Genomic DNA, 19,717 nt, shown 5'->3' with positions numbered 1-19,717 from the left:
AGTCTTTAGGGTAAAGGTGAAACAATTCTGACCTTTGCCACTAACAAGTGTTGAAAATTCTGACTCTCAAAAATATGTTATAACTAACAGAGTCCATATCTTACTTTGCCTTTTGCAAGGGAATATTATTATTCAGCTAAATAAAGTCATCTTTTTCCAAGTCAAATAAGCTTTTTGGCAAGAGTCTGCTTTATTGATGCTTTCTATGTAAGCAATAAATTTATAAATTCATGTTTCAACTTTATAATTGTTTGAACAAAACACAAGAATTCCTCAGTGTTTCCTAGCATTTTCAGGTTTTTGCTTCTAGAAAAATTGACAAGGCTTATTTACTCTTTTTGAGTACAAAAATGTGTTCCTCATATACTGAAAGATTCATATAGTTGTTCAGCTTTCCTCTTCTCTTTCAGAGATGTAATTTAGCCAAAGAGTTTATCATTTTGGGGCAGCATTCATTATAGTGATTATTTGATTATGAGTCAAACAATTTACCTTATCTGTATGACCCAGTAAAAGTGCTGCCTAAGTCAAATTATGTATAAATTTCCTCCTGCAAGTTGTTTTTAGAATGGTCTTCCTGCCTCTCCAAAAGAGTAAACCTCCTGGCTCAAGTTTAATCAACTACTTCTGGAAAGCCAATGAACTCCCCAGTAGAAGAGGTGTTTATATTTTTCTTTTTCTGAACAAAATCTCTGGAAAAGGTACTGGTTCATATTGCCATTGTAGTTGTCTTGGAAGTTGAAAGTGCCATGGCCAAGTGTTTGGTGCCAAACCATGGCTTTATAAAATGCAGTGAGTAGGGTTCTGTTGAGTTTCTTCATCACAGCAGCAAAAACAGATGTGTTGTAAAGCATTATAAGTTCTATTTGTACAGAAGTACTAAACTTTTTCTTTCAAAATCTTATTAACCAATGAAACTTTACAGCATTTTAAAGACCTAAACAACTATGGCAGTTTCTAAATGGTGCTCATAAGATGTGTACAGGCATACCTCATCGTATTGTGCTTTAATACTACATTTTTTAAAAAAGAAGATTTGTGGTGACCCTGCATTGACCAAGTCTGTGAGTGCCATTTTTCCAGTAGTACATGCATACTTTCTGTCTCTGTCACATTATTGTCATTCTCATAATATTTCAAACTTTTTTGTTATATCTTTTATGATAATCCTTAATTTTTGATGTTACTGTTGTAATTGTTTTGGGGTGCCGTGAACCATGTGATCACATAAGGTAGTGACCTTAATTGATAAATGTTGGGCATGTTCTGATAATTCTACCGCCCAGCTATTCTCCCATCTCTCTTCCTCTCCTTTGGCCTCCCTATTCCCTGAGACACAACAATATTGAAATTAGACCAGTTAATAACCCTATAGTGGCCTCTCAGTGTTCATGTGAAAGAAAGAATCATAGGTCTTTTACTTTCTTTTCATCAAAAGCTATAAATGATTACCCTTACTGAGGAAGGTATGTCAAAAGTGGATATAGGCCAAAATCTAGGCCTCTTGTGCCAAATATTTAGCCATGTTTTGAATGTAAAGGAAAACCTCTTGAAGTAAATGAAAAGCACTACTCCAGGCTGGGCATAATGGCTCATGCCTGTAATCCCCACACTTTGAAAGGCCAAGGCAGAAGGATCACTTGAGGCCAGGAGTTTGAAACCAGCCTGAGCAACATAGTGAGACCCCATCTCTATTTTTAAAAATTAGCCAGGTGTGGTGGCATATGCCTGTAGTCCTAGCTACAGGAGAGGTGGAGGTGGGAGGATCACTTGAGCTCAGGAGTTGGAGTTTGCAGTGAGCTATGATAGTGACACTGTGCTCCAGCCTGGGTGACAGAGTGAGACCCTGTCTCTTAAAAAAGAGAGAGAAAAAAGTGTTACTGCAGTGAACACATGAATGATAAAAAAGCAAAACAGCCTTATTACTGATATGGAGGAAGTTTGGATCATCTGGATAGCTCAAACCAGTCACAATATTCCCTTACACAAAAGCCTAATCCAGGACAAGGCCCTAAATCTTCAACTCTGTGAAGGCTGAAAGAGATGAGGAAGCTATAGAAGAAAAGTTGGAAGTTAACAGGTTGGTTCATGAGGTTCAAAGAAAGAAGCCATCTCTATAACTTAAAAGTGCAAGGTGAAGCAGCAAGTACTGATATAGAAGCTGCAGCAAGTTATCCAGAAGTAGCTAAGATCATTGATGAATTACACTAAACAACAATTTTCAGTGTAGACAAAATAGCCTTGAATCAGAAGAATATGCCTCTAGGATTTTCATACTTAGAGCAGAGAAGTCAATGCCTGGCTTCAAAGCTTCAAAGGACAGGATAACCCTCTTGTTAGGGGTTAATGCAGCTGATGACTTTTAAGTTGAGCCAATACTCAGTGGTCATTCTGAAAATCCTAGGGCCCCTAAGAGTTATGGTAAATCTACTCTGCCTGTGCTCTATAAATGGAACAACAAAGCCTGGATGATAGCATATCTGTTTATAGCATCGTTTACTGAATAGTTTAAGCCCACTGTTGAGACCTGCTGCTCAGAAAAAAGGTTCCTTTCAAAATATTACCACTCATTTATAATACACCTAGTCACCCAAGAGCTTTGATAGCGATATACAAGGAGATGAATATTTTCATGCCTTATAGCACAATATCTGTTCTGCAGCCCATGGATCAAGAAATCATTTCAACTTTCAAGTCTTAAAAAATACATTTTATGAGGCTATAGCTCTCATATTTATTCCTCTGATGGATCTGGGCAAAGTAATTTGAAAATCTGGAAAAGATTTACCATTCTAGATGTCATTAAAATATTCATGATTCATGGGAGGAGGTCAAAATATCAACATTAATAGGAGTTTGGAAGAAGTTCATTCCAACCTTCGTGGATGACTTTGAGAGGTTTAAGACTTCAGTGGAGGACGTCACCTCAGGTGCAGTAGTAATAGCAAGAGAAAAGAGTAGGAGGTAAAAAAAAAAAAAAAAAAAAAGAGCAAGAGAACTAGAATTAGAAGTGGAGCCCCTTGATGGGACTGAATTGCTGAAGTCTCATGCTGAAACTTGAACAGATAAGAAGGTGCTTATGGATGAGCAAAGAAAGTGGTTTCTTCCTCCCATACTCCCAGGGTGGGAGCCCAGGGCATCCTGCCGGTTGTGCCTTTTCTGTCCCTATAAGATGTCCTTCCATGTCAGGACTATCTTTGAAGATTGTCACATGCCATGGTGCAGTTCAGAGCACCACGTCAAGCTTTTCTACCCACAGTGGGATGAAGCCGCTGAGGCCTTATTGGGTTCTAGCCTTCTGTCATGACGAGGGGAATAGAGAAAAGTAGCACAGACAGAAATGCTGCTGGCCTAACAAATATCAAAGACAGCCTGGGAAGGAAGGTCTTCGTGGGATAATTCATATCTTTAATTTATTCAACTTCATCAGTTGCTTTATTTTTATTATTTTTTTTAACTCCTGGAGACTTTTACTCTACTGCTTTATTAGGCCAAAATACTGCCATTCTAGGTAGGGTTTTATCATCCCATGGCCTATCTCGGCTTTTAATTAAAAAAAAAAAAAAAAGAGTAAGAAAAGGCAAACCTTTATATTTGAAGCCAGGTTTAAGACGAGAGAGAGGGAGAGAGAGAGAGATGGGGAGAAGGAAGGGAAGGAAAAGAAGGAAGAAAAAGAAAAGGCAAACCTGTTCTAAGTTGTGGGACAGAGCTAGGTGCTTTGTCATCCCTAGGAGGTTCTGCAGTACTGAGGCTGCTACTATTTAAAGCAAGGACTCAGGCAGGTACTAGTGGGAGTGGGCACTGGACTCAGGCTTGGCTACAGTATATAAGCTAAACCTCCCAGATCTGCCTCTAGCCCTTGAAATTTACTGGGGGAGTTTTGTCCCTGCTCTTCCTCAGGGAAGAAGTTCCCCAGTTCCTTCTGATGGTAGCTGGTCTGGGAATCACAGGAAAGTACTTCAGGCAGCTTCCCTTGGGCCACCCCCAAGTCAGTGTTGGAATGTTGTAGTGTAGGTTTCCCAGGCTAGCAGGAGTGGGAATGGGTGGGCTCTGCAGGATGAGGGAGGGGCATGTCCACTGAGTTTCTTCCTTGTTTTACTATGATAATCTAGCTTTCATTACAATTTTTAAAAAATAATTTCATGAGTCAGGAGTATCAAATCAGTGTTGGATATACCACTCAAGGATAGGGAGAGGGGCTGGCAGCCCTGAGTATTAGGAGAAGGGAGTGGGTCCTGGCTTAGAGGTGGCTGTATAGAATATTTCTTATGAGGTAGCGTGCTATATTTTGAAGGTAAGACTTTCTGGGGTTATCATGTTTTAATTTTAGGGACAGGGAGTAATGAATCATCACAAGTTGCTCCCTTATCTAACCCTATGGAAGTGGGAGTCTCAAAGGAATGCCCCATCCCAGGAGCTAGGGCTGACTTGATTGATTCTGGACAGGCCTGTCTCAGTGCTTGCTCGTCTCCACTCTATGGTGCCAGCCTCCTTATCATTGCTCCATTGAGATGAAGCCAGGTTTTTCGTAATAAGAGTCAATATCACCTTACCTTGGCTTCCTGTTCTGGGGTTGGAGAGGGAATCAGTGGTATTAGAGATGACTAGAATGTCATCAGTTTGAATTGCGTTTAGCTTTAAAACAATCTTGTTGGAAAAAGGATGTGGGGAGAAGGCCTCTTCCCCCACACACATTGAGACAGATTCCAATTGATCTCTGATCTTTGTAGAGATTCTGTTGGTTGAATGCCTAAAGAGGGAGGTGGGATGGCCTTCAGATTGTACCAGCTTCGCTAGCATTGTTAACCAACTGTTACAGGCCCTGAAAATAAGAGATCTTAATTGAACTCATAAAAACAAAAGTGGTTTCTTGAGATCGAGTCTACTTTTGGTGAAGAGGCTGTGGACATTGTTGAAGTGGCAACAAAGGACTTGGAATACTGCATAACCTTAGTTGATAAAACCGTGGCAGGGTTTGAGAGGATTGACTCCAATTTTGAAAGAAGTTCTGCTGTTGATAAAATGCTGTCAAAGGACATCATATGCTACAGAGAAATCTTTCATGAAAGGAAGAGTCAATTGATGTAGCAGACTTCATTGTTGTTTTATTTTAAGAAATTGTCACAGCCACTGCAACCTTTAGCAACCACCACCCTGATCAGTCAGCAGCCTTCAGTATTGAGGCCAGACCCTTCACCAGCAAAAAGATTAGGACTCGCTGAAGACTCAGATGATTGTCACATTTTTTAACAATAAAGTATTTTTTATTAAGATGTGTACATTGTTTTTTGGGACATAATGTTTCATACTTAGTATGACTACAGTGCAGTGTAAATATAACTTTTATATGCACTGTGTCTTGGCAATATATATTGCAATGGTCTGGAACCAATATCTCCAAATAGGCCTGTACTTTATAGATAAGAAGTGAGCGTTGACAGAAGTGAGAAATGTCAGCGATTCAATCCTGTCACATCCTGAAGGGAGATAGCTTCCAATTCTACTGTCTCCTGTTTCAAAATATTTATATAGATTAGGAGAAATTTTAGAGATGACATAATTTAACAGAGGTACTGCTTTGCGTATCTTCCTTTACACCAACCCATAAGCCAGCTTCACCATTTACAAAATTCCAACTTCACTAAGGTTTCTGTAGTCAAAGGTGATTTCTTTGGTGTAGCATTGTGACTAAATGCTGTCAGTAGGGTTTTTGTTGAGGAAAAATCTTTTAAGTTTTCATAAAATTTAAGTTTCGTAAATCTATTGTGAAATATTTTGAGGTCATTAAGGTAGAAGGTCAGTCCCTTCAGTTTTGTTGACTTGAATCTTGATACACAAAGCTGCAGCTTTTATGCTTCTTAGTGTGTTCATCAATGAAATTAACACCAAGTCATGACATAAGCATTGTTTTATTTTCTGTGACATATAAACCTTAAGTAGGTGAAATGTATACACATAAAGAGATGTCCATAATCATAATGTAAGGTTTATTTCCTTTGATTCCTATCAGTGAGACATTATTTTTGGATGTCATAGCACGATGACAGTGATAATTTTACACAGCATCTTATGTCATTCCACATATTTTAATATTAATACCTTAGCATGAATTAACATAAATTTTGTGCTTTGTTTAGTGTCTCCTCTGACACTGAATTCATTCTTCTCTGAAAGATGTGCATAAATGTATAAATATCCTTCTAGACTCCTATCAATGTCTTAGCATTTTCCCTCGTGGACATTATAGGTCTAAGTTTTATTTCCTACGATTATTTAAATTTACCACATTTCAAAAATGAAATCTTCATATGTTTTAATTGTGGTAAAATACACATAATGCAAACTATGCCATCTTAATCATTTTTGAGTGTACAGTTCAGTGGTATTAAGTACATTCACATTGTTTTGTAACCATTGTCTCCATCCATGTTGAGAATTCTTTTTGTCTTTACAAAGCTGAAACTCTGTACTCATCAAGTAATAACTCCTGTCCCCTGTCCCTCCTTTCCTCAGTCCTTGGCAACAGCCATTCTACCTTTTGTCTCTATAAATATAACTACTCTAGGTTTCCTTATAAATGGAATCATACAGTACTATACTTGTTTTGTGACTAGGTTATTTTATATAGCATATGTCCTCAAGGTTCATCTGTGTTGTAGCGTGTATCAGAATTGCCTTTTTAAGGCTGAATAATATTCTACTATATGTATATGCCACATTTTGTCCATATTTCGATAGACACTTGATGAATGCTAGGAGAATGGATATACAAATATGTCTTTATATTTTAATAAGCCTAAACTATTTTGTAACATAACACTTTTATTTATTTATTTGTTTTTAAAGGTTAGTCAAATGAAGCAGTGAGAGTGAAGATGGAACTATAACACTGTTTTAAACAGCATTAGATATAGAAATGATTGTTTCTTAAGGTGGTTCTTTACTAATATTTACTTATTTAAATGATCATACATAGTAATATTTTAACATCAGAATTGACTAAACTGGATTCAGACTTTTCATAGACTGTTTAATCCATAGCTCATTTAAATGGACCATATTCTGTTAGTGCTTAGGTGCTGGATGTTTTTTATGAAAATAATTCCTGCTCTGTGTCTACTTTAACTTAGGCATCTTTCAACCTCATGTACGACACCTCCTGGTTTTGGCAACCCCTGTAGATATAGTAATTCTTGGACTCAGCTATGCTAATTTGCAAACAGGTATGGCAACCCACATGTTATGTTTTTTAAAATAACAGTATCTTGGCCAATTAATATTATATTTAAAAACTAATTTGGGTGAAATGTTGAATTCCAGTGATTCAGATTAATGATTACTGCTACCAAATCCTCGGGTGCTTTTCTAAAACTTTATAATTTGGGTTACTTTTTTGTTTGATGTTTTACTATATTACATATACATGTGTGTATGTGTGTGTGTGTATGTGTGTCTATATATATAGACACACACACACATACATATACTTACACATATACATATATAGCAGGTTTTATTTAACTAGAATTATCAAATTGTTTGTATCAAACTTCTTATAGTAATTTAAGAATGTATGTTATAGAAGCTTTTGACTATATCAGTAAGAATTCAGTAAGAATATCAATTATGAAGATAATGTAAAGATTGTTTTAAACTGTAAGAAAAAAGCTAATAAACTGATTTATGTATTCTTTTTTTAAAAAAAATAGGTTCTGGAGTTCTTAATGACAGTATGTCTGGTGGAATGCAGTTACTTCCAGATCCTTTATATTCTCTTCCCACTGATAATACTTACCTTTTAACAATAACTTCCACTGATAATGGCAGAATTTTCTTGGCTGGAAAGGATGGCTGTTTATATGAAGTAGCATACCAAGTAAGTCTGACTTTTTTTATTTTATTTTATTTTAAGGACAGGTCTCACTCTGTCACCCAGGCTGGAGTGCAGTGGCACTATCATTGCTCACTGTAACCTCAGATTCCTGAGCTCAAGTGGTCTTCGTGCCTCAGCCTCCTAAACAGCTGGGGAATCTGACATTTATTAACATCTTTTTCCTCTGTCTTGATGAAGTAGGGAAAGATAGGCTTTTGTTTTTATTTTCTAATTATATAAGGACATTAATATATTTTTACGGAAAATATTCGAGCATACAATTGACACTGCAGTCCTCCATGATGACACCATGCCTACAAAACAGTTCTGTCCTCAGAGGTAAAGGCCATTATCAACTCTGTGTATTCCTTTGTAGAACATGATATATACATTAAAAGATATGTATATATAAATATCTATACATGTATTTATGTGTATACACAGATACAAATGCATAGTGTATTTTTGGGAATGTGTGTTTTTACTTGGATTATTGATTATGTTTTTTTTTTGTTTTTTTTTTTTGAGACAGAGTCTCGCTTTGTTGCCCGGGCTAGAGTGAGTGCCGTGGCGTCAGTCTAGCTCACAGCAACCTCAAACTCCTGGACTTAAGCGATCCTACTGCCTCAGCCTCCCGAGTAGCTGGAACTACAGGCATGCGCCACCATGCCCAGCTAATTTTTTGTATATATATATTTTAGTTGTCCATATAATTTCTTTCTATTTTTAGTAGAGATGGGGTCTCACTCTTGCTCAGGCTGGTCTCGAACTCCTGACCTCGAGCGATCCACCCGCCTCGGCCTCCCAGAGTGCTAGGATTACAGGCGTGAGCCATCGCGCCCGGCCTATTGATTATGTTTTATTTCACAATTGACTTTTCACTTAACAATATATCTTGACAGTCTTTCCTTGTCAATATTTTGTTGATATTTTTAATTATGGATCAAACTCAGTATTTAATTTTGAATAGTATGTCTTGCTTTATTTATCATCACTGGATTTCATGAAGATTTGAAGATTTTTATAAATATGGGTATACAGTAGTTATTATAAGGGAATTATATACCTTTACAAGTCTTCTTTTATTTTTTTTCTTTAAGGCAGAAGCAGGTTGGTTTAGCCAAAGATGCAGGAAAATAAACCACTCAAAGAACCCACTTTCTTTCCTTGTTCCTTCCTTGCTACAATTCACATTCTCAGAAGATGGTAAGTAGAAAACAGTAAGTTTGGCAAATTTTTAACACATCCGTTGCCTCAACATTTTCTTCAGAATTGTCATTCTTAATTGAAACAGTTTGTCATATGAAATAGCATTTGTTATAAGGTCTCTTAAAGGTGAGGGGATTATAAAACATAGAGAAAGTATGAGTTTTATTCATGAGTTACTTATTTCCTGTAAATGTAGCCTCCTGGAACACATGTCCAAAATAGCTCTACATACTTAAACCAAAACTTGTGTGTGTATGTGAGAGAGACAAGCATTTAGACATAGATGTCTAATACATGTTTTGCCTGGTCTAGAACAGATTCCCAGTATAAAATGAACATATATGAATTTTTAATGAACTGAGATTTAGACAGGTGAAATAATTTTAAAATGCTTTGATGGGATAAGACAAATATACCTAAATGTTAATATCACTGAATTTTTAAATTGTTTCTTTTCACACAATAAATTATAAACTTAATTGGAAATTTCTTGAAGGACCAGGTATAATTATTCTTTGTGTTTCTAGTATATAGTAAATATCGTTGAGTAAAGAAATAATCTAGAACTTGGTTTTGGTTTGGCTAAAAATTTATTTAGAGATCAGAATAACTTATTTGCGATGTTCTTAACCCATTCACAGTATTTAACATCTTTATTTTCATATGTTGTCTGACCTAAACGCTTTCCAGCCTGGTCCTTATGCAAGTATCCTAGGACTTAACTACAAAGTGAGAGAGGAAGCCCCTGAATGCAAAATTCTAATTCAGCGATTTTAATCTGTTCTAACTGGCTACTGTGTTCAATTTGTTAATCCTTGATTTTTTTTGTTTTTTGTTTTTTTTGTTTGGTCTTACTTTTAGATCCTATTGTTCAAATTGCAGTTGATAATTCTAGAAATATTTTATATACACGATCTGAGAAAGGAGTGATACAGGTAAGTATTAATATTATGCTACCATTTAAGAGTTTAAAAATTCCTGTTTTTAAGAGATAAGATTCAGTCACTTTGAAACTTTTCCTATGACCTGTGTGCTTTTAAAAAAAACCATTCCAGACCACTTAGGGAGTGATCTTTTTTTATGAGATTTCGTCTCCCAATGTTTTGATAACCTTTATTAAGTAGTAAAATTAAAGGATCCCTAAAGAGAAAAAGTTTATTTAACAATATGTGTACAGTATATAATTGTGTTTAAGTGAGAATGATTTTTTTTATTCACAGGTTTATGATTTGGGCCAAGATGGACAAGGAATGAGCAGAGTTGCCTCAGTTTCACAGAATGCTGTTGTCTCTGCTGCTGGTAACATCGCTAGGTAACATTAAATTATTTTCAGACCTTTCATTTGCAGGCTTAATTATACTATTTCTATGTAGTATACTAAAATGAAATTATGTTTATGTTTGAAACAGAGAGCTGCTAGATACTCCAAGAGACTCTTTTTTTTTTTTTTTTTCTTTTTCTTTTGACACAAGGTGTCTCTATGTTTCCTAGGCTGGTCTCAAACTCCTTAGCTCAGGTTATCCTCCTGCCTCAGCCTCCCAAGTAGCTGGAATTACAAACAAGTGCCACCACGCCAGCTATTTTATTTTATTCTTATGTTTGATGGTTTGAAACATATGGCATTCTGGTTTTACTGTGTAAAGTACAGCTTGACATGTTCTTCCTTAGAACCTAAAGTCAAAATTTAGGTGATTTATTACAGGCATTACGTTACAGGTATCATGACTCAGGAGCTATGTATCTAAAAACTCCCCTTGTTATGACTACTCACCCTTTTAACGGGCCTACATGGTTCAAGTTTAGTTGGTCTGATTATTGACACAAGTACAGAATATAGAATTTCACAATTGTAGTATCCTCATTTTATTCATGAGGAGAGTGAAACTAAGGGATGTTAACTTAGGTCTGATCCTAAATAAGTGCTTGAACCCAACCTAGAAGCCAAGTCTTCAGATATTCTGTACTGCTATTTGCCTATATCTCAACTGCTTTAGTCACCTGCAGACATTTTCTTCCCACAATAAAGGCGTCACATTTTCACAGCTTTTGTGTCCATGTGTCTAGGTAATTATTACAATCAGATATCATAGTGAAAAATCAACATTTTATTTTTGCTCGTCGGTGAAAAAAAATTCTGAAGGCATATAATTCCAAACACAGTTTCTTGTTTTTTACCTTAATTTGCTTATGGAAACTTTCTCAAATCCACAGAAAAATTAAAAGAACAATATGATAAAAACTGTTATACCCTTTATCTTTGTTCACCAATTGTTAACATTTTGCGTCATTTGTTCACTGTCTTTCTTATGAGCCATTTGATAATAAGTTGTAGCCACCATGATTTTCATCCTTAAATTCTTCAGCTCCACTTGTGTCTTTCATAACACATTACAATTACCACACCTAAGAAAATTAAGTCATTCTGTAATATTATCTGCTAATTATACAGTCCATATTAAAATTGCCCAATGGTCTCAGAAATCTTTTTTATCTGTTTTTCTTTCCATTTCTTTCCAGGCACAATTTGTGCTTATCAACTGCATTGGTTGTTAGTCTCTTTAATATACAACAGCCCCTTTGTTGCCTTTTCTTTTTCATAACGTTGACATTTGAGAGAGAAGCGCAGGAGAGTTATCTATAGAATACCCCAAATTTCTGAATTCATCTTTGTCATTATAATTAGATTCTTAGTAATCTTTTTTGGCCAGTATTACATAGGTGACGTGAACTATTTACTGCATTACATCAGGAGGCACATAATATCAGTTTTCCCACTGTCGAGCACTTGCTTAAGCTGAGGTTCACCAAATATCTACATTAAAAAGGCCCATTTTCCCCTTGTTAATTAGTAGTAATCTTGACAATGATAATTTTATGCTTTGAGAACACTTACTTCCCCACCAGCCATTTACCCAATGGTTTTAGCCTTTTTGAATGATCTTTGTTTCAAAATAGGGTTACTCTTAATAGTATTAACATAGACAGTATGCATTTAGGAGTTTTTGCCATTCTTGATACTGTTATATTGCTTTCCTAATAAGTTAGTCCTAAATTATTTTAGCATATTTAGACATGTAAAAATGCGAATGGAAAATGTTCATTATAATTTAGTGTACACATTTTAAAAATACACTTTAGTTTTTCTCCTTTATTTTAGGACCATTGATCGTTCTGTTTTTAAGCCAATTGTTCAAATAGCAGTGATTGAAAATTCTGAATCACTGGACTGTCAGTTATTGGCTGTCACACATACAGGTATGCTATGATTGTTACAACGTTTGATTATCCTCAGATTTGGAAATTTATAATTAGAAATATGTTTTTGCTTCATATCAATTATCAAGCCATATTAATAATTCATAAAAGTAAAGATTTTAAAAATTAGAAGATTTCTCTGATTCTATCTCCTCATTTTATAGATATAAAATCAGACCTGAAAGGTAGAGTAGCTCACATTTGGTGACAAAATTGGAACATAGGTCCCTTTGGCTTGTTATTGCAAGTTCTTTCCACTGAAATGTATTGATTCACCTCTCAATTCCAAGTGATATTTTCTTAGATATCTATTTCAGCTGGTAGTCCAGGTGGTAATTTAAGATCAGTCAGGAAAGTGATATATGGTTTTAACACAGTTGTGTTTCTTGATGGAATTGTTTCAAAAAAACATGTATCTCAGATCCTTTATTTTCTGTTATTGATGCATGGTTTTACCTCATCATCAGGTATTAGGTTATATTTCAGCACTTGTCCATTCAGACAGCCATTGGCACGGCCTAATACACTGACGCTGGTTCACGTCCGCTTACCTCCTGGATTCTCAGCATCTTCAACAGTGGAAAAGCCTTCCAAAGTACATAAAGCTCTTTATAGTAAAGGTAAGTTCTTAAAATTATAAGACATGTTGAGGCATTTGAAAATACTGTAAACAATTTATCCAATAAAGTTTAGAATTTTGGTTTTTATGTAAGTACTCTTTTTTTTATATTCACATTATATTTTGAGCATTTTCAGTTGTTATGGATATAAAAATGATAGTAATTTTTTAGTTTTAATTTTAGCATGTTATTAACTTTGTATATGAACTCACTTGTCAAAGTCAGTGTTATCTCCAGTGTACTATACTTGGAACTCGCTGCTTTTAGAGTAATTAGGAAAGTGTCAATGACTTTTCTGATTTCATGTCTGCTGTGACAGTGTCTTTATGGATATGGAAAGTTTTGCATGCAATAATACAAAATCTTGATGACAAACTCTTTAGGATGCATAATTAAGTTTTAAAAATAAAATTCTAGTTAAGCATCAAAACTAGAAAAATTTGTATGTATTTTTTCCCATTATGGAATAGCATTTCTATAACATTTTTTTCCATTTTCTAATCATTTTAAAGCCTTTTCTGTGCTTGTTCTGTCTCTTCTAACATTTCATTTTTCTATACCCAAATGAAATTTTCCTTTACAAATAGAATTTTTTCAAATACATAGTATCATGTACCTTCCTAGTATTTTTAAATAACAACTTTAGGCCAGGCATGGTGGCTCAAGCCTATAATCTTAGCATTTTGGAAGGCTGAGATGGGAGGATCACTTGAGGCCAGGAGCTTGAGACCAGCCTGGGCAACATAGTGAGACCCCGTCTCTATTTTAAAAAATTAGCCAGATGTGCTGGCACGTGCCTGTGGTCCTAGCTACTAGAGAGGCTGAGGTGGGAGGATTGCTTGAGCCCAGGAGTTTGAGGCTGCAGTGAGCTATGACTGGGCCACTGCACTCCAGCCTGGGCTACAGAATGAGACCCTGTCTCTGAAAAAAACTTTCAAATAAATAATAGCTTTATTGAGATATAATTCACATACTATAAATTTCAGCCTTTTAAAATGTACAATTCAGTGGTTTTAACTTTTATTCACAGAATTGTACAACCATCACCATTGTCTAATTCAAGAATGTTTTGTTCACCCCAGAAAGAAACCTCATACCCATCAGGAGTTACTCGTCGTTCCCCTTTCCCCCTTCCTCCAGCACTGGGAAATCACTAATCTACTTTCTTTATGAATTTGCCTGTTTTAGATGTTTCATATAAATGGAATTATGCAATATGTGATCAGCTTTGACTTTCACTTAGTTGTAATGCTTTCAAAGTTCGTTCATCTATGGTATAGCATGTATTAGTACTTTGTTTCTTTCTATTGCTGAATAACATTTCATTGTGTGAAGGTACCACATTTTACTTATCCATTCGTCATTTGGTGGGCATTCATCATTTGGTGGGTTGTTTCTGCTTTTTGGCTGTTATGAATAATGCTGCTAAGAATCCTTTTGTACAAGTTTTTTATTAATACATATTTTTATTTCTTTTGGGTATATGTACCTAGGATTAGAATTGCTAGAACATGTAATAACTCTATGTTTTACCTTTGAGGAACTGCCAGACTATTTTCCAAAGCAACTAGACCATTTTACATTCTTAACTGTATAAGGGTTCTAGTTTTGCCACATGCTTGTCGACACTTGTTCTCTGTCTTTTTACATCCATCCTAGTGAGTGTGAAGTGGTATCTCATTGTGATTTTGATTTGCCTTTACCTAATGGCTAAATGATATTGTGCATCTTTTCGTGTGATTTTTAGCCATTCATACATCATCTTTCGAAAACTAATTGTTCGAGTCCTTTGTCTTTTTAAAAATTGGTATTTTTATTATTGAATTGTAGGAGTTCTTTGTGTATATTCTAGACATAAGTACCTTATCAGGTATAGGATTTGCAGATATTTTCTGCAATTCTGTGGGTTGTCTTTTCATTTTCTGAGGGTGTTCCTTGAAGCACAAAAGTTATCAATCTTGGTGAAGTCCAATTTGCCTGTTTTTTTTTTTCTTTTTTTGCTGTGTTTTGGGTTCATGTCTAAGAAGCTGTTCTTTAACCCAAGATCATAAAGATCTATTCTTCTTTTCCTCTATGAGCTTTATAGTTTTCACTCTTAACATTTAGGTTTTTAATCTGTTTTGAGTCAATTTTTGTATCTTGTATGAGGTAAGGGTTTGACTTCATTCTTTTTCCATGTGGATATCCAGTTGTCTGAACACCAGTTGTGGAAAAGACTATTCTTTCCCCATTGAATTATTTTGGCAATATTGACTAAAATGAATTGCCCATAAATGTATGGGTTCTGGATTCTCGATTCCATTACATTGGTCTCTATGTCTATCCGTCCTTAAGCCAGTAATACAGTCTTGATTACTGTTGTTTTGTAGTAAGTTTTGAAATTGGTAAGTGTGACTCTTCTAACGTTGATCTTTTTTTTAAAAATGATTTTGACTATTCTGAGTCTCTTGTATTTCCATATAGATTTTAGGATCAGCTTGTCAATTTCTGCAAAAAACAGGCAGGTAGTATTTTGATAGTTGAATCTGTAAATCAACTTAGGTAATGTTGCCATCTTAGCTATATTAAGTCTTCAAATCCATGAATACAGGATATCTTTCCATTTATTTACACCTTTAATTTTTTTCAATGAAGGGAGTACACTGCACAAGTCTTACACTTCTGTTAAATATATTTCTTAAGTAATTTTTAGTTTTTTGATGTTATTGCAAATAGAATGAAGTTTCAAAGCGAAAAATGTATTCAGGAAAAGATACTATGGTTTTAATTATGTACCAGTGGAATGAAATTGTAGTTAGGTTTTTTGTTTGGTTGTTTTTTTTTTTTTTTCTTTATTTCAGCTTATTATGGGGGATACAGAAGTCCAGGTTACATACGTTGCCCATGTACCGCCTGTCCCCCCAAGTCAAAGCTCCAGGAGTGACCGTTCCCCAGACAGTGCGCATTACACTCATCATGTAGGTATATACCCATCCCCTCCTCGCATCCCCCCCTCCCCGAGTCAGCACCTTCAAGCGTGACCATTCCCCAGACGGTGCGCAACGCACTCATCATGTAGGCATACACCCATCCCCTCCCCTCCACCCCCCACCTCAGTCTGATATCCGATTGGTATCATTCCCAGATGTGAATTTAGGTGATGATCAGGGAAACCAATTTTCTGGTGAGTACATGTGATGCTTGTTTTTCCATTCTTGGGATACTTCACTTAATATAATGGGCTCCAACTCTCTCCAGGAGAACCATAGAGATGTCGTATCTTCATTATTTCTTATAGCTGAGTAATATTCCATGGTATACATATACCACAGCTTACTAATCCAATCATGTATTGATGGGCATTTGGGTTGTTTCCACATCTTTGCTATTGTGAATTGTGCTGCTATAAACATTCGGGTACACGTGTCTTTGTTACAGAATGACCTTTTTTCCTTTGGGTATATGCCCAATAATGGGATTGCTGGATCGAATGGCAGGTCTACTTGAATCTGTTTAAGATATCTCCATAATGCTTTCCACAGGGGTTGCACTAGTTTGCAGTCCCACCAGCAGTGTATGAGTGTTCCTGTCTCTCCACATCCACACCAACATGTGTTGTTTTGGGACTTTTTGATAAAGGCCATTCTCACTGGAGTTAAGTGATATCTCATTGTGGTTTTGATTTGCATTTCTCTGATGATTAGGGATGTTGAGCATTTTTTCATATGTTTGTTAGCCATTCATACATCCTCTTTTGAGAAATTTCTATTCATGTCATTTGCCCACTTTTTGATAGGGTTGTTTGATTTTTTTTCTTGCTGATTTTCCCGAGTTCTATATAGATTCTTATTATCAGTCCTTTATCTGATGTGTAGTATGCAAAAATTTTTTCCCATTCTGTAGGTGGTCTGTTTATTCTCGTGACTGTTTCTTTGGCTGTGCAGAAGCTTATTAATTTAATCAGGTCCCATTCATTTATTTTTGTTGTTGCTGTGATTGCCTTAGGGGTCTTCTTCATAAATTCTTTGCCTAAGCCAATGTCTGTAAGAGCCTTTCCTACATTTTCTTGTAGAATTCTAATCGTTTCACACCTAAGGTTTAAGTCTGTTATCCACCGTGATTTGATTTTTGTGAGAGGTGAAAGATGTGGGTCCTGTTTCAGTCTTCTACATGAGGCTAACCAATTTTCCCACCACCATTTATTGAATAGGGGTTGTCCCGACAAACCCACAGCCAACATCATACTGAATGGAGAAAAATTGAAAGCATTCCCACTTAGAACTAGAACCAGACAAGGCTGTCCACTGTCCCCATTACTTTTCAACATAGTATTGGAAGTCCTTGCGAGAGCTATCAGGCAAGAGAGCAGAATCAAAGGAGTCCAAATAGGGAAAGGAGATCAAACTCTCACTCTTTGCTGATGATATTATGATATATCTGGAAAACCCCCAGGATTCAACCATGAGACCTGGAATTGATTAACGAATACAGCAAAGTCTCAGGTTACAAAATCAATATGCACAAATCAGAGGCATTCATATATGCCAATAACAATCAATTGGAGAACCAAATTAAAGACTCAATGCCCTTCAAAATAGCAACAAAGAAAATAAAATATCTAGGAATATATTTAACTAAAGAGGTAAAGGACCTCTATAGGGAAAACTATGAAACACTGAGGAAGGAAATAGCAGAACTTGTAAATAGGTGTTTGTTTGTTTTTAATATTAAGAAGTAGGGTCTTGCTATGTTGCCCAGGCTGTACTCAAATTCCTGGGCTCAGGTGATCCTCCCGCCTCAGCCTCCTGAGTAGCTGGGATTACAGGTATGCACCACCATGCCCAGCTTAAATTGTAGTTTTCAAACTTCTTTTTTTTTTTTCCTACCTCAGACCCGAGAAGGAATAAGTTTTCAAACTTCTATGTGTTAAAATTAAGGAAACACATTCTGCCACTTTGGTATAAACTGATTTTTTACAAGCCAGTTATATGCTTTATTAATTAATTAATTGTGATCCCTTCACCTAAAATCATCCAATGGACTCAAAACTGATACCACTAAAGTCAGCATAAAGGGAGCAAATTAGCAGGAGGAGCTGGATTTGAGCATAGGAGAATATATTTTAAAATCAAACTGTAATATCAGCTAGATATGTTGAGGTCATTGTTTTTATAGTACTTTTATTTCTTCCATTCCACTAGCATCTTCATCACTTTTATTCACGGTGTGTTTGAACCAATCAGTGCATAAACTCTATTTCAGTGAATATTAGCTACTGTTGATTGTAAGTCATGACTTTTTTTTATATAGTAAGTAGGGTTTTTTTGAAGTTAATAATTAAGCTGATAAAGCTATTGAATGTAAGATATATCCTAAATTCAGAAATGCTAAAATGTGAAAAAAATAAATGTTTACATGAAAGAAATACGGTATAAAATCAAGAGGGACTTAATGACTCTACCCTGCAAATAATTATATGTTCTTTCAGGTAATTTATTTTTATTTTGTTTTGTAACTTGTTTGCTTATAAAGATTAATGTTATGTATATATGTGTTAGTGTTAATAATAACTTTTATTACTGTTAATAATTTTTATTAAGGTTATTTGGGGATGCACATTATTTGACATCATGTAATAAAATTTTATGTATTAAACTTTTAGGTATTCTACTGATGGCAGCCTCAGAAAATGAGGATAATGACATTTTATGGTGTGTCAATCATGATACTTTTCCTTTCCAAAAGCCAATGATGGAAACCCAGGTAATTTATCCTGAGAATACTAATGAAATGTTTTTATAATTTTGAATGAAGAATATCATGGTAAGAAACTTTATCTTCTGCTTTATTGCTGTTTGCTTCTATAATATTATATCTTTAGAAATCTTATTGAGAAGAAATGTGTCCAGTTAATTCTTTGTTTTTTCTCTTTCACATTAGAAGTAATGGTAATCACTAAAAACATCCTTAAGTAAAACATCAAAACCCTTTAAGAATGTTTTCTGTAACGTACCTGAAAATACATGTATCTTTTCTCAAGTGATCATTGTCTCATTTAAATATAGTTTTTTTAGTTAGTTAATTATGAGGCTATTATAGTCCATTATAGTTCTGACTTTGAATTTTATTCTAACAGTCTTTTTGTAATTTTGCTTAAATTTTTAAAGTGTTTTTTAATTATAGAAATTTCCAAGCATACATGAAAGTTTGATAAATTGAAACTCATATGAGAGAATTACCAGCATTTTTTTCCATTTTACTTCATTATTCTTCCGTATATATACAAACTCACATGCAGTTGTCTTTTAAAAGCAAAGACCACCACATATTTCATGAAGTTGATATAGTCTTCCTGGGTGAGGGACAAGGCTGCCATGAACTCACCCACTGGGCTCCCCGTCCACCCCTGCAGGCCACCCATCCTAGCCCCTGGCCCATGAGGCGCTAAGGGGAGGCCATCTCTCTTCCCTTTGGTGTCCTCTGCCCACCCCTATCTGTCCTCCTAGATACTCCTGCAGAAGCCCATAGAGGCTGCTGATCAAACCAGACAAACCAACCTCTACTGAGGTGTGAATGTCTGATACAGTCTGTTTGGAGCCATCTTTTCACAGGCATTTTTGGTTCTAGCTGTTGGTGGCTGCTTTTTGTTAATTCTCAAACTTGAGCCCTTCCAGTTATGGGAGTGGAAAAAGGTGTAAATGGGAGGAATAAAAACCTAATTTCCAGGGATAGGAGTATGGTTTCCATGAGCTCTGTGAAGTTTCTGACACAGTTCAAGGAG

General features: G+C 35.6%; 1 protein-coding gene across 2 annotated transcripts in view; it reads left to right on the top strand.

Moving 5' to 3' along the window:
• NUP155 (nucleoporin 155) overlaps positions 1-19,717 on the top strand; it is a 65,050-nt gene that overhangs the window by 8,940 nt on the left and 36,393 nt on the right. For both annotated transcript variants that reach the window (XM_069492028.1, XM_069492027.1), the window contains exons 5-12: positions 7,131-7,223; positions 7,710-7,876; positions 8,974-9,079; positions 9,944-10,017; positions 10,303-10,394; positions 12,240-12,337; positions 12,805-12,957; positions 18,599-18,699. In XM_069492028.1, coding sequence (XP_069348129.1) covers positions 7,131-7,223; positions 7,710-7,876; positions 8,974-9,079; positions 9,944-10,017; positions 10,303-10,394; positions 12,240-12,337; positions 12,805-12,957; positions 18,599-18,699 — 884 coding nt within the window. The remainder of the gene's footprint in view (positions 1-7,130; positions 7,224-7,709; positions 7,877-8,973; positions 9,080-9,943; positions 10,018-10,302; positions 10,395-12,239; positions 12,338-12,804; positions 12,958-18,598; positions 18,700-19,717) is intronic.

The sequence above is a fragment of the Eulemur rufifrons genome, chromosome 17 (assembly GCF_041146395.1).
Source record: "Eulemur rufifrons isolate Redbay chromosome 17, OSU_ERuf_1, whole genome shotgun sequence".
In the NCBI taxonomy this organism is placed as follows: domain Eukaryota; kingdom Metazoa; phylum Chordata; class Mammalia; order Primates; family Lemuridae; genus Eulemur; species Eulemur rufifrons.
The sequence above is the reverse complement of the archived record's forward strand: the minus strand, read 5'-3'. Positions and strand labels throughout refer to the sequence as shown.